Source organism: Marmota flaviventris, chromosome 9 (genome assembly GCF_047511675.1).
Source record: "Marmota flaviventris isolate mMarFla1 chromosome 9, mMarFla1.hap1, whole genome shotgun sequence".
Classification (NCBI taxonomy): Eukaryota; Metazoa; Chordata; class Mammalia; order Rodentia; family Sciuridae; genus Marmota; species Marmota flaviventris.
The window spans coordinates 63,845,018-63,860,954 of NC_092506.1; the positions used below are offsets into that span (position 1 = coordinate 63,845,018).

The 15,937-nt window shown below is 38.0% G+C and overlaps 1 protein-coding gene across 3 annotated transcripts in view; it reads left to right on the top strand.

The window, feature by feature from the left end:
* The first annotated feature begins 320 nt into the window (after positions 1 to 320).
* Uvrag (UV radiation resistance associated) overlaps positions 321 to 15,937 on the top strand; it is a 327,505-nt gene continuing 311,888 nt past the window's right edge. For 2 of the 3 annotated variants that reach the window (XM_071616501.1, XM_071616500.1), the window contains exon 1: positions 321 to 641. In XM_071616501.1, coding sequence (XP_071472602.1) covers positions 525 to 641 — 117 coding nt within the window. In that variant the 5' untranslated portion in view covers positions 321 to 524. The remainder of the gene's footprint in view (positions 642 to 15,937) is intronic. The other variant, XM_027942640.2, reaches the window with a different exon arrangement.

The window sequence follows — 15,937 nt, forward strand, 5'->3', positions numbered from 1 at the left end:
TCCAGAGCTGAGGAGCGCGCTCTACCTAATCAAGACCCCGCCCCTCTTCCTTTACTGACAATTGGCAGCAATCTTGAGCAATGGCCTTTGCAGCACCCCAGGAGGCTCCGCCCCTTACTAGTGAAAGAACCAATAAAAATAGGACAAAATGAAGCAACGCCCCAAATTTCATCCCGGCTTGACAGACGCAATTGAGGCCATCCTGGAGCGCCTCTGCCCCCAGCCCATTCCGGCCGGCGACGGACTGACCTGTTACCCAATAGCAAGTCCCTTCGCTGCCGTTGGGTCCCTCCCCTGTAAGAACGGAACCAATGAGTGGGCCAGGTCTCAGCCCGGTGGAGGGGGTTGCACTGCGGTAATATGGCTCTTCCTTAGCCAGAGGCAGCGGCCAGCGCGGGGACAGAGCAGTCCTGCCTCTCGGGTGGAGGGTTGCAGGCAGCAGGGGCTCGGAGGGTCGTGGGGACTAGGCAGCGGCGGATGCGGGAGGAGCGCCCGTCCCGCCGCCTGGCGGCCGCTGGGTCAAAATGAGCTCCTCAGCGTCGGTCGGGGGCCCGGTCCCGCCGCCGCCCCCGGGCCCGGCCGCCGCCCTGCCGCCAGGTTCTACCGCGCGGGCCCTGCATGTGGAGCTGCCGTCTCAGCAGGTGAGCGCGTCGGCTCGTGGTGCTCAGTAGGGACGGGGAAAGGCCCGTGTGGAGACTCGGTGGCTCCGGCTGACTCTGCGTTTGCCGGGATACTCTGGGAAGGGGCCGGGGAGCTGAGGTGGGCTGTCAGGAGGTCTTGAGGGGAGGGGTCCAGCGATGGCCGAACCTCTGGGAGATCCCTGTGCCCCTGGAGTATCCCAGCGCCTCAGATGAGCTTGTGAGGAGACCGCAGAGAGCCAGCCAAACTCCCCGCGGGCTGCCGGGCCCCTCTCGCCTTGTAGGGATGGGGGATTCCTTTGCACAGACCCTCCCCTCATCCCTCCTGGGAACGCACCGGAGAAGCCCTGTGCCCCAGGAGACGCGGCAAAGCGCTTTCCCTTTCCGTCCCCACCCGGAGAAACCAGTTGGTGTTCTGCTGCTGGAACAGCGAGGAGTTAGGGTTTCTCGCACTTACTCTCATCTCCCTTTACTACGAAGTGCTCTCCTCCGTCTCTCTAGAGAAATGTGATTGGAACTTGGAGGTTTCCTTTCCAATTCTCAGACCCCCAAGGAATGCGACTTAGTAGTAAAGTGTACTCTTTGCTACTTCATTCCCTCCAGTGACTCTCAGGATGGAGGGACTTCTCTTTGAAGGCTTCTCGATCCACATTGTTGAAGGATAAGAAAGAGGGAACAAAAAATTTGGGGATCTGATAAACATCTGTGATATCCACAAATCTGTAGAGTTTTTTTCCTCCTATTGTCCTTCTTCTGTTCCCCAAAGGGAGTTTTTACAGAAATCTTAGCATTAATGAGAGAATTAGAGTGTCTTTCACCTTCCCTTTATTCCTCCTTCCCAGAAACGGACCAAAACAAACTGTCAGTCATTGAGAGTTTACCATGCTGGGTTTGAGCAGAGTGCTCAGTGGTCATTAGCCATTGAATCCTCATAACACTATGAGATAGCTGTTTCTGTTATTCCCATCTTGCAGTTAGAGAAATGGAAGCTTTTTCCAAAGCCTTCCTGTTAGTAAAGGCAAAAGGTTTATACCATCTGAGAGAAACCAGAGTATAAGCCTTGCTGTTAGTGAGTGGTGGGACTGGCTTTCAGAATCCAGTGTCTGACTCTGTAGTCCCTGCACAGCACTGTTTGCTTGAGGCTTGAGCCACCTTCACTCATAACTTCACATAGGACAGAGCAAGTTCCTTCATACTCTTTCTGTAACTTTCCATCTCTGCTCTGGGGCCTTAGGAAGGGTTCGTAAAGAAGAAAGCAGCAGTTGTGGGGAGAGGGTGAGATTGGAATGAATATTATAGGAAAGCAGGAGACTAAAGGGAAGAGAAAAGTTGGAGATAATAGTCACAGTGGTGGCTATTGAGTAGGGAGGTAGAAATGTTTGCAGAAGCAAAGCTGTGGTAGAAGAGGATTTAAAAGAACAGGGTAGCATGTGCCCTGATTTTGTGGTGGTGTTGGGCAGGGAATTTATGGAGGATCTTAGGAGTTTGAGGGTAGTGAGGTTTGGATTGTATTATGAAGTCTTGGGAGAGGGTACAAATGTGGCTGGGAAGATAGGTCTCTGAATTGAGCTTGAATATGAATTTTTTTGTGTGTGTGAGAGTGAAAGTGGAGTGTAAAGGTGGATATTGGGAGAGGCAATGGTGGGTACTTTTAGAAAAAGCATGGAGAAATCCTGAGGAGTTGGGACCAAGAAGGGTTTAATTTGGGGGAGATTTGAGAATTTGTGGGATTAGAAAAGAGAAACCATCATTTACTTGATAAAGTCTGTTTTCTGATAACAGTTCACAGTTTAACACTAGGAGAATAATCTGAACAAACTGTTCATGGAATAAATTGGACCGCATTTGTTAGTGTTTATCACAGTTTTGGATTGATGCCAAGGGATATATAGTGGCTTGAGTGTGCAGCTGAATGCTGCAGGAGTGCTGAGTATGCTATTTACAGCTTTCTGGGGGTGTCATCCTTCTTGAATTCTTGGAAGGCAGCCTATATAACAAAACACTTTTACTTTTGTAGTTGATATTAATTTAGCTTTCTGGATCAAAATGTTCATCTTTTTAGGGTATGAATATATACCATTAAAAATAAACATTTTTTTGTTGATGTGTTATCTATATAGAGTAGTGCACAGATTATTAGTATACCCCTTGCTGAATTGTCACAAAGTGAGCACAGTTATATAACTATTACCCAGATTAAGAAATGCAGAATTATGAACATTCCAGAAGTCGTTCTTGTGTTCTCTCCCTTTCCTTTCTCTCCAAAGGAACCACTTTGATTTCAGAAATCAGTTTTTGCCTGTCTCAGAACTTTATGTATTATTTAAAAAATGTAGATAAATTGAAGAGTCAATTATTGTCTTTAGAATAACACTTTGAAAATTGTGGATGTCAATACTTCCCATCCTAGCTGACAGGGTGTCAGTATTTCTAAACAAATAAACAAACCCTTGTTGATTTAGGACTTCTGTGATAATCTCAAAGTAGATTTCAGTGGTCCCCTAGCCTACTTGAAGGTTGAGTTTCTAAGACATGGCACCATCAACGTTTTGGAACAGAGCAGAGGATATAAGATGTTTAACCACATCCCTGGACTCTGTCCATAAGATTCCAGCAGCACCTCCCCAATCCCGACGATAAAAAAATGTGTTCACATGTGGCCACATGTCCTACAGGGAGACAAAACTACCTCTGATTAAGAAATACTGTTCTAAGGCATATTTTTTATTTTAGGATAGAGTATCCCTGCTATTTTATACTTATTTATTCCAACTTTATTAAGTCCCATTGATTCTAAAATGATTGTAATATTGAAAATATTAATTTACTATATAACATGAATTCCAAAAATATTAGACTTCTCTTGCCTCATCTGCCTAAAGAGATTTGTTTTTGCTCACAAAACTATTTATAAGACCTGATTTATTTATCTTATTTTAATTTGCTTATCTTAAAAAAGTCACCACTAACTCCTGGACCTTTGTCTTAACATGTGTGAGTACTAGCTATCATGCAGATCAGCTCCTCTACTGGGTCAAGCGGCACTACTACTTTGTTTCCCTTTGCTTTGGTATGTTCTTACTTTCAATTGTAATTTAAGCATGAAGTAGTCATACAATTCGAAGACTCTTTTTGCTCTTTAATTTTTGGTTGAGGTTTGTAATTAACAGGTGAATGAACATAGGCTCAACTGAAGAATAACTCCCTTTACACCCTTAGATGTAGGAGTCTTGGGATAAAAATTTGTGTTTTTGTGGTAGAGGCATTTAGTATGTTCTTAAAAGCTTAATTGGGAGAATTTCTTTCCTCCCCAAAGGCTTCCTCTCTTGGGTATAACTTAACTACATTCCTCAGATATTCAGTATCTTAGGAGGTTTTTTAGTGATTATTTAGTAACCCTTTTCGAAGGTCACATGTTTCTTTAAGATTCAGTAAAAGCTGTGGACGCTTTTCTTAGAAAATATACTTACGTATATACATGCACACACAATTTTGCATGCAGTTTTAATCCCCTTGAAGTATAAATAGAAGACCTCAGAATTAAGTATTTCTAACTTGGTTTAATTCCTTCCTTTTAACAAGTTTTAAAATTCACCAAATATTATTTTTTGGACAGTTTTCTATATCAGCATATATACATGTCACATTTTCCATGATTTTTTTAAACTAACGCCCTATTGATAGACTTTTGGACTATTTCCAGCTTTTCTCTATTACATCGTCGCAGTGAATATCCATATACAGAAATCTTTGTAGTCAAAAGAATGGGTGTGTGTGTGTGTGTGTGCGTGCGTGTGTGTAATGAAATATGGGTATATGTACACATGTTGTTATTTTATACTTGAGAAGATACTGGCTAAATGTTTCTGGAAAAGAATGTGCCTATTTACACTTCTACCATTAAACTAATTAAAGGACCACATTTTTTCTTTTATTAAATTAGTTTTATTGAGATCCAATTTGCTAATCACAAAGTTCACCCATTTAAGTATAAAATTGAACACTTTTTAGTATATTCATGGAGGTATGCAATTATCATCATAATGCATTTTAGGACATTTTCATCATCCCCCAAAGAAACCCAGATTAATTAGCAGTTATTCCCTATTCAAGGGCCCACATTTTGGCCAACTTTGGGCATCATAAGTTTTCTCATCCTTTTCCAACCTGATTACATATATACAGATTACATACATATACACATATACATAGTTCATACACATCTCTATATATTTTTGTTATTTAAATTTTCAGTTCTTGGGCTGGGGATGTGGCTTAAGCGGTAGTGCGCTCGCCTGGCATGCGTGTGGCCCGGGTTCGATCCTCAGCACCACATACAAACAAAGATGTTGTGTCCGCCAAAAACTAAAAAAAATAAAAAAAAAAAAAATTCAGTTCTTTGATTACTTGTTATATTTTAACAGCTTCATTCATTATATAACAGATAGCATGATAAGTACATGATCTCATTTATTCTGTCCATCCCTGTGAATCTGAATGTCTTTCCATTTAGCATTTTAATGTATTTTGAATTGCTTGTTCATGTCCTTAGCATTAATTTTTCTAATTGTTTGCTCATATATTTTGTTGATTTGAAAACTATTTTTTTCTTCTCTTGTTTTTGGAGGGAGGTGGGTTAGGGATATCAGTCTTTATGAACCTTGAATTTTAAAAATCAGACTTTTTAAAGAACAGTTTTAAATCTACAGAAAAATTGAGAAGATAGTATGGGAAGTTCCCATATATATATATACCTTACACCCAATTTTCCCTATTCTTTTTTTCTTTTTTTTTTTTTAAGAGAGATAGAACTTTTTTAATATTTATTTTTTAGTTTCGGGGTACACAACATCTTTGTTTGTATGTGGTGCTGAGGATCGAACCCAGGCCGCATGCATGCCAGGCAAGTGTGCTACCGCTTGAGCCACATCCCCAGCCCAATTTTCCCTATTCTTAACATGTTCCATTAATATGGTACTTTTGTTTTTTAATAGCCAATGTTGATAAGTTGTTAACAAGTTCATGATTCATTCAGATTTCCTTAGTTTAAAAAAAATTATGATAAAATCTATATGTAACTTACAGTTTGCCATCTCTCTCTCTCTCTCTCTCTCTCTCTCTCTCTCTCTCTCTATATATATATATATATATATATACTCTCTCTCTCTCTCTCTCTCTCTCTCTCTATATATATATATATATATATATATATATATATATATATATATATATATATATATATTTGCAGTACTGGGAATCGAACCCAGGGGTTCACATATGCTTGGCAAGCACTGTACCACTGAGCTAGATCGTAAACCCTTTTATTTTTGGTATTTGAGACAGGGTCTCATTAAGTTGCCTAGACTGGTTTTAAACTTTGATTCTCCTGCCTCAGTTTCCTGAGTAGCTGTGATTACAGGTGTGCACCACCATGCCTGGCTTGCCATTTTAATAATTTTAAGTGTATAATTCAGTGGCATTAAGAACATGCTCAGTGGCTGGGGTTGTGGCTCAGTTGGTAGAATGCTTGCCTAGCTTGTGTGAGGCACTGGGTTCTATTCTCAGCATCACATATAAGTAAATAAATAAAGGTCAATCAACAACTAAAGACAAAAAAAAAAAAAAAGAACATGCTCAGTGTGATACATTTATCACTACTATCCATCTCCAGAACTTTTCTTATTGTCCCAAACAGAAACTACACCCAATAAGCTACTCCCCATTTTCACCTCCCACCAGCCCATGGTTAAACTCTGTTCTACTCTTTTTTTTTCTGTGAATTTGACTATTCTAGATTCCTCAAATAAGTGGATTTTTTTTTTTTTTTTTTGGTATAGGGAATTGAACCCAGGGAAACTTAACCACTGAGCCACATCCCGGGACCTTTTTATTTTTTATTTTGAGATGGACCTTACTAAGTTGCTGAGAGGTCTCACTGGATTGCTGATGCAGACCTCGAATGTGTGATCCTCCTGCCTCAGCCTCCTGAGTTGCTAGAATTTAGGTGTGCACCACTGTACCTGGCTGATATTTTTTTCTTAAGACTAGTGTTGGGGGCTTTTAGGAGCAAAGTGCTATTTTCATTATATCAAACAAATATGCTATTTACATGATTTATCACTATTGATATTAACTTTCATCATCATCATCTGAGGTAGAGTATGATGATAAAAAATATTTTCTTCTATTATACCCTCCATACAACACCTTTGACACCAGATATGTCTGGGCTTTCCCCCCATACACATAGTATTTTTCCAGTGGACACCAATGGGGTGTCCTGTAATTCGGCTCAGTTCTCTTACTGTCTTCCTAGAATAAACATCATATTCCATAAGTTAAAGACTCAGTCAGATGCGATTCTCAAGTCTGGGCTTCCAGAACTTCTGAGGAACTGGCTGTATATTGAGGCTTCCCCTGGTCCTGCATTTTGAACATTTGCTAGAGTGGCTCAGAACTCAGGAAAGTATGTTACTTTGGTGTACTGGTTTATCACAAAGTATTAAAAAGGATATAGGGCAATAGGCAGATGGAAGACACGTATAGGGAACAGCATGGGGAAGTAAGCCTGAGCTGCTGTGCCCTCCCACCCTTTGTGGGTTCAGCAACCTTAAAGTTCGGAGATTCTTTTAAAATAGAGGCTTTATCACATAGGTACAATGGATTATTTCCTCAATCTCAAGTCCCTCTCTCCTTCCTGGTAGGAGCGGGGCTGAAAGTTCCACACTTCTGATCATGCCTAGTCTTTCTGGTGACCAATAATGATCCAGGAGCCCACAAAGAGTCACTTTATCTGGAAAAAGATGGTCCTATCACCCAAGAAATGGTCTGTGTTGGGAACGAGGGTCAACCACCGAATATTACTAGAAAATATTTTTCTAGCACCTCTGTTGCTTAGGAAATTAGAAGGGTTTTAGGAGTTCTATGCTAGGAGCTGGTGATGAAGACCAGAGTATGTTTCTTATAAATGAGCACCATAAGTAGTGTGCGCCAGGTTGCTCTGCTGCACGTTTAACTCATTGCACCTTACCACTCCCCACTATGCTCTGGAAGGAAGTCACTATGTGTAGCCTACATTTAAGGCATGGAAATTTATTTATGCTCCCCGCCTCTCATTTTTTTTTTCCCCCCTGGGGATTGAATCCAAGGGTACTTTACCATTGAGCTACATCACTGGTCCTTTTTTTTATTTTGAGACAGGATCTCACTAAGTTACTGAGGGGCTCACTGAGTTGCTGAGGCTGGCCTGAAATTTGCAATCCTCCTGCACCAGTCTCCTGAATTGCTGGGATTACTAGCATGACTCCTGTGCTAGCTGTTTCCCCCTCCTTGAACACAAAGTATCTGCATGGGAGATTTGTATCAGTAACCACTTTCATTTTTTTCAGATAAGGAATCTAAGGTCTACGTAACTTTCTTTCTTTTTTTTTTTTTTTACTATTTGTTTCATCTTTAAGATAAAATAGTGCATTATAGAAACAGGTTTGAATCATACTTTGCCACTCTTTACAACTGTGATTCTTACAATATATGATAGAATTTTGCCTGATTTCAAGATAGATTAGATCAGATGAACAAGGATTAGATTTACAATGAGTAATTGAAGACTCTAATTCATTGTTTATGGTGGCAAAAAAGAACTTTCTTCCTGTTCCCTGAGATTAGAGTCAGTTTGGATGAATAAAGACTAATTTCTAAGAGTACAGCAGAGAAAGAATGCAAAAGAAGGCACTACAATTTCTATTATCATTACATATGCAATATTAAAAAGAACAGAAGGTGTAGTAAAAGTAGTGATTTAATAGTTCTGGGCAGAAGAGTGCTACATAGTTAGTCTGCAGAATTGAGAAATGGTTTGCTGCAACAAGATTATCTCTCACTTATTTTGTTTCTTTTTTCCTCTTCTTTTCTCTCTCTTAACTAAGAACTTCCACCAATGCTCAGAAGGAATATAGAATGTGTGGTGCTCTATCTAAATACCTTATTTGGGTGCTGATTTAGTCTCCCAGAAGTAGTTGGGTAAATGTGTTGCTGATGTCTCACAGCTGGGCATTGTCCTGACCACAGAGAGCTGTGTCTAGGTAACTTTCTTAAAGTCAAAAGAGCATCCACATGGGGACTGCAGTCTAAGTCTCATATTCCCATTTGCTGTAGACAAGTACTTATTGTGGAGTTCTGATGAAAAATTTTGTTACCTCAAGGTTGGGGACCCTCATGTTTTATATTGTATTTCCACAGCATCTTCACCTAGCACTGTGCTGATTATGGTATATTTTTATTTTTCAAAAAGTTTTTTTTTTTTTTGTATATGGGTCTTCTCTTAGAGGACTTTGTAGCCTAAAGAGAAAAAGAAAAGATTAGATTGAATGGGATTAAAACACATACAGGAACAAAAAGATAGAAGCCCAAAAGCAGATATAAAGCTTAATAAATAAAGCTCTACGTGACATATATTTCCCCTTTATATGTTTGTGTTTATTTAGGTTCCTTACTTTTTAAGTCTAATTATCTGTTTTTTTGAAGATGTTATATTGGTAAGGCCACTGAAGGTAGAGAGAAAGCTGTAACTTACTGGGAATACATGCCCCACGCAGCATAGTACCATGCCCGTACAGTTATTCCTTCCACAAATGTTTATCAAGTCCCTTGTGATACACACACACACAAAATGGAAAACGCAGTATATAGTTGTGTGTCTCTAAAATGAAATCACGGCAATTTTTGATCAGCTTAGGCTTTTGTTAAACGACTATAAGGAAGCTTTGGGAACTCAAGATATTAACATCCTAAAATCATAATTTCAACGTGACAAAATACCATCAGGAATTTAAGTGGTTTTTCTTTTTTTGGCTTTCTTTGTTTTTCCTGTGAAAATGTTTAGTTGTCAATTGAAAGGAAAAGCTGTTTTATTTTAGTGTTCACTTCAAGATCACAATTCTTAACTTTGTGGCAGAAAATTAAGAAGTGAAACTGACTGGAAATAGAGCAGGAGCAGAACTGAAACTAAGTTGGACCTGAAGTGTGTGGTAAAATGAAAAATTAGATTTTCATAGTTTCCAAATGTGCATGTATTTTAGATAAGCTATTTATTTTTACCTGTCAGACATTACTGCTGGAGAGAACAAGAAATATTTGTCATTTTTAATGTACTGAAATGCGTTACAAACCAGAGGTGTTTTTTTTTTTTTTTTTATATGTATGTTCAAAATAGACTTAATTACATTAAAAATTTGTTGTTTATCTGAAATTTAAATTTATTTGGGTGAACCAGGGGTGTTTTATAATAATTAAAGACATCTTTTTTAAGAAAGATTGAAATATCTAGGTTTTATACTTTGTTTTAGATTTTTGACATTGGTAATGTTTTAACTGTTAATAGTTATTTTTTTTCAGTGTTTTGTATTGTGGCAGTTTGAGAAACAAATAGAGAATGGAAAACTTGTTGGAATTTTTTATTTGTAGTAGACTTTCTTGTTTTATTATCACATAACCTTGTTTTCCATCTTCTTTTAAGATGAAAATATGAATTTTGAATCATGGAATTTTACAGATGCAAAGTCTGAAGTCCTCAGACGTGAAACTATTTGCCTGGCGGGGCCATTTATTTATTCCTGACATTCAAGAACTTTGTGAAGAGTATTAGTTTAACAGATCTTCATCGTTTTGTTGTTCTTGCTTGTGGCAGAGAAATAACTAGAACCTGCATCTTATGAGCAGTTCCACTGTGCTTGCCTGGGTGTGTGGAGAACTTGTTTTGTAAACCTCTCTCTGTGCTTTGACATGGTATCCTCACAGCTTGCTAGAATTAAAATGGGGTAGAGGCTGCTCAGATTCCACTTTCACACCCACATTTTGTGGTGTGAATTAGAGTGAAACTGGAATGTCCCTCTGGAGTTTCAGTGATCAGTCTTCCTGTTTTGTCCCTGGGTATTTATCACACTGCTCCTTTTTTGAACATTCTTAAGAAAGTTTCAGAAATAGTAACCTTTGGTGATTTTAGAATTTTGTGATTAAGGAATTTTAGAGTATTGGTGATGACTGATGTAGACTCTACTAAGTAGTGATGTTATTAGACGTTTTACTTATTCATTCTTTGTGAAAACTCTGATAAAGTGTATTTATTAAGAAGCTGAGAGTATTAGAGCCCAGCACTTTGGTGGACCATTGAAATATCTGGCATTTCTTCCTATCATGGTGTTTAGAATGTTCTAAAAGAAGCAGACTTTTTTTTTTTTTTTTTTTTTAATAATGAGGAATATTAGGAAGCTGAAAGTAGCCCCTACCTTTAGCTTTTGTTGGTAGACTCTTGCGTAAGAAGGGAAGATGTAAAAGTAAAAGTAGGAATTAGACTTGGATCTATATTTTTCCAGGAAAAACTTGGTGTTCTTTAACATGGTGGTTCTTTTTATGACTCAGGGTTTAACTCTGAACTATAAATAATTCAAGTTCATGTTAGCCTATATTAAAACTAATTCTAAGCACAGAGTAGGGTAAGCTATTGAGGTAATCATTTATGTAACAGATACTTATTAAAGTTCCTTCTTTGAATGTGTTAGGCACAGGATTCTGTATATCTCGTTTCTGAGGATATGAATTATTTCCTTCCTCAATTCCAATCATTCTCTTGAATAAGAGCCAATCCAGAAAGTTAAAACTTTTTAAAATGCAAAATGAAAACAGTCTTATTTAGAATTATGAAAAACTGATTTTTAACTTTGTTACTTTTAATAAAAAGAATGAATGAATGTTTTTGAGCAAATTGGTACTGCTTTTATCCTCTAAAATGTTAATGTCTAGCAGCCTAAGAAAGTTTCCCAATTTTTGATTCAGAAAACAGATTACCAGCCATGGTAGGCAAATGAGCTATGGGATGCTCATTACAGGTTAAGTTTATTTTATAGGAACGTACTCATCTTAAGATAGAGTTGGTACCATTATGGACAAAATAATAGGTATTTCAGACTTCTTTCATCAATTGACTGAATGGAGTTTATTTTACATGGAAGATGTTTAAAATAAATAGACAAAGAACAGCTGCCTTGGAATATCACTCTGGAGTGATATTCATACATTTCTATCAAAAGACATCTGTCTAATGATTAGATGGGGGACATTGTAGAGTTGCAGAATTTCTTTTTTTTAAAAAAAAAAAGAGAGAGAGAAGAGAATTTTTTTTAATATTTATTTTTTAGTTTTCGGCGGACACAACATCTTTGTTTGTATGTGGTGCTGAGGATTGAACCTGGGCCGCATGCATGCCAGGCGAGCGCGCTACTGCTTGAGCCATATCTCCAGCCCAGAATTTCTTTATTTTTTGTGTCATTGGGGATTGAACCCAGGGAAACTCTACCACTGAGCTACATCCTCAGCCCTTTTCTTTTCTTTTTTTAAATTTTGAGACAGGGTCTTGCTGAGTTGCTAAGGCTGGCCTCAAACTTTCATCTTCTTGCCTCAGCTTCCCAAGTTGTTGGGGTCATAGGCATGTGTCACTATGCTGGTACAGAATTTCTTAATTGCACATTAACTGCATTTTTACTAAGTGCATTTTTGATACACAGACTCATCTATTTTAAAACTGCTTGAAAACTACAAAACCATTAGAAAGTTGCTTCTTGCCGGTCATAATGGGGAACGCCTGTAGTCCCAACAGCTCGTGAGGCTGAGGCAGGATGATTCCAAGTTTAAAGCCAGCCTCAGCAGTTTGGCAAGGCTCTAAGCAACTTTGTGAGACTATGTCTCAAAATAAAAAAATAAATAAGTAAAATAAAAAGGGCTGGGGATGGGTCTCAGTGGTTAAGTGCTCCTGGGTTGGATCCCTGGTACCCAAAAAAAAAAAAAAAGAAAAGAAAAGAAAAAGAAAGTAGCTTCTCCTGTCTACCTAGATATTAACATTTTAGTGGATAAAATCTACCACTCTTCTCACTGACATTTTCTATTCACAAGGTATCCTATAAGGATCAATGTAATTGCATGATGCTGGGCTGGGGATATATATAGCTCAGTTGGTAGAGTGCTTGGTTCATATGCAGAAGTCCCTGGGTTCAATCCCTAGCACCGCACACACACACACACACACACACGCACACACATAAATAAATAAATAAAGTAATTGCGTGATGCTTTTGGTTGGATAACTTCTCCCAAAGACTTATGTGTTGAAGGCTTGGTTGCCAACCCATGGTATTGTTGGGAGATGGTAAAACCTTTAGGAGGTAAGGCCTACTGAAAGGAAGTTAAGTCATTGGGGGCATGCCTTCGAAGGGGATATATTGTAACCTCAACTCTTCCTCTCTCTCCTTTTTGATGGCCATGAGGTGAGCAGCTTACTCCACCATGCTTTCCCACTGTGATAAACTGCCAAGCCACAGTACGCTAACCAATCATGGACTGAAACCTCCAAAACTATAGTTGAAATAAACCTTTCCTTTTTTTTTTTTTTTTTGTTTATCTCAGGTATTTATTACAGTAAAGGAAAGCTGACAAAGATAAAGGACTTTCTCAACTATGATATTTTGTTTGGCTTCTTAAAATTCATTTCAGTAGTATTTCACTTATGAACATTCCACAAATATAAATGCTTATAAATGCCAGAGACAGTCTAGAGCAGTAATCAAGGTGCCCTCCTGAACCTTGCTTTCTAATGAGTGACAGACAGGGGTTAGCAAGCTTTTTCTTGTGAAGGGCCAGGTAGTTAATGTTTCAGCCTCTGCAGACCCTCTGGTCTTCATAGCAATTATTATTATTATTATTAAATTAGCCCTATGTAAACAAAGGAGTGAGGCTGTATTCTAGCAAAACTTTATTTATAGACACAAATTTTTAATTTTTTGCTATGAAATATTCTTTTCATTTTTATCTACTTTAAACTCTCAATAAAAACCACTTATCTTGTAAGACATACAAAAACAGGAAGTATTGTTGGACCATGGGCTATATAGTTTGTTGACTCCTGAGATAGATTATAAACAATTAACAAATAACATAATTTCAGGTGTTGTCAAAAAGAAAGTTTGTTTTACCAGAATTAGTTGCAAGGAATTCTAACCATTGGGCTGTTTAATGGGTGTTATTTGGCCACAAGGCCTCCTTAACAAATTTAGGAAATACCAGATTAAGCAAAATTTCTCTCTCTCTCTCCAGGTTAGCTCAACCTGTAAATGCATTGCTGGGATGGGATTGGGATCATGTATTAATATGAAGTATTTCCCAAATTTATTTGTTTATAGAATTCTTTTTCTATGGAGCACACAAGGAATAGTTTTTCCTAGACTTTTCTTTAGAAAGCAGGAAGCTACTGTACATAACCAACTGATCATAAAGTATGCAAAAACTTGTGAGCTCAGAAAGTGCCACAAAATTGTGCAGAATGCATAATTTACTTTATAGGATATATCCTAGCCTTCCACTCAGAGCTCCTATAGTCTTTACTTGTAGAAATTATTACAGCAAATTTAGTTTTTAGAATTTTCAAGTACCAGCAGACTAAAAGCAAATGATTAGAAGGGCGAAAGGGTCTAAATAGGCAGGGAAAAAAATAGTGAAAGTGGAGACATGAAGGTTCTGTGTCAGAAATACCTTACAGTTTGCTAGCCTTGGTAGATTTCAAACACAAATTCTGCCTGAAATCAGCATACTAAAGCTTAATACTTTAAAAAAAATATTTTTAGTTCTAGATGGACACAATACCTTTATTTTGTTTATTTAGATTTTTTTTTATGTGGTGCTGGGGATTGAACTCAGTGCTAGCCAAGCGCTCTACCAGCCCTAAAGCTTAATACTTTTATTTTTTTTTTTTTAGTTATAGATGGACACAATATCTTTATTTTTATGTGGTGCTGAGGATTGAATCCAGTGCCTCACATGTGCTAGGCGAGTGTTCTACCGCTGAGCCACAACCCCAGCCCCCGAGCTTAATACTTTTTAATGAAGTGCACCTTCTTAATGAATTATTTGGAGCTTGATATTTGGAACTAAGCTCTTATTTGCAGAAGAGGAAGTTGATGTATGTGTAGAAGGGAATTGTTTATCATAGTGTGAATAACAGCAGTTAGTGATGGATGTGGAAAAGAATAACCAGATGCCAGAGATACTATAAAGAAAGAACTGATGGGTCTGGATGGTTGATTAGAATGGGGTTGGAACAGGGGAGATATGAAAGGCAAAGATGACTCAAAGGTTTCAAAACAGGGTGTCTGGGAAGCAAACACATGAGGTTACCAGTCCAGGAGCTCAGGCCTGGGTCCAGGTCTTGGTTTTACTACTAATCAACAGCATGAACATGAGTGGGTGCCTTTACATAGGGCTTCAATTTTGTTAACTAAAAAGTATGCAAGATGGCTTAGATAAGTGCTTCTTAAACTTAAAATGTGTATATAAATTATCTTTTGTGTTGTTAAAATACAGATTTTGATTGTGTAGATCTGTTCAGGGACCTAAAATTCTTCATTTTCAATACATTCCCAGGTGATGCAGAGCAGCAAAAGCTTAGATGACCTTCAGGGTCTTTTCCAGTTCTGCAGTCCTATTTATTGAGTGTTTCTACTTCAGAAATGTTTTACCTTTCTGACTTTCCTACCTCTATTAAAATAGATGAATTCTAAATCTGTCTCTTTACTTCAAATTAGAAATACCAAAATCAATCCATCATTTCCACTGATAACCACATCCCTCCCTTGGCATTCTTATTTCTGTTTATAAAGTACTTATTCTTAATATAAAGTATTTATGTTTATAACGTACTTTACAGTTTTTCAGGGAGCTCTTATATCCATTATTTCATTTGGTCTCTGCCATAACCCCCAGAGGTAGGAAGGTAGAAACGTCTCCATTTTATGGAAAGGGAGACAGTACGTAGTTTGCCCACTAGTGAGTGGTAGAACTGCCTTGAAGTTCAGGCTTCTCAACTCTAGTTGAAGCTCTTACCATTAGGTCACACAGGGAATGGCTGTCACATATTCCCATGTTTAAAGTTTTATTGTTATCTCTCTTGTTTTTTAAAAATGTAAATTTAGTTTTATTTAAAAAATAATATATTCCTATGATTCATGATTCAGAAGGTATATAAGAGGATACAAATGAACAGTCTCACTAATACCCATGTCTTGAGTCTCCTGGGATAAGTAGGTTATCAGTTACAGTTTATGCCTCTCCAGTAATTACATAATTATATTCTCTTTTTCCTTGTGAAACACAAATGACAACATGCTAAACATCCTGACTATAAACTGTACTTAAAAAAAACTAATTGTATATTTTTGGAGATTTTTCTATATCGGTGCTCAAAGAGCTGCCTATTTATT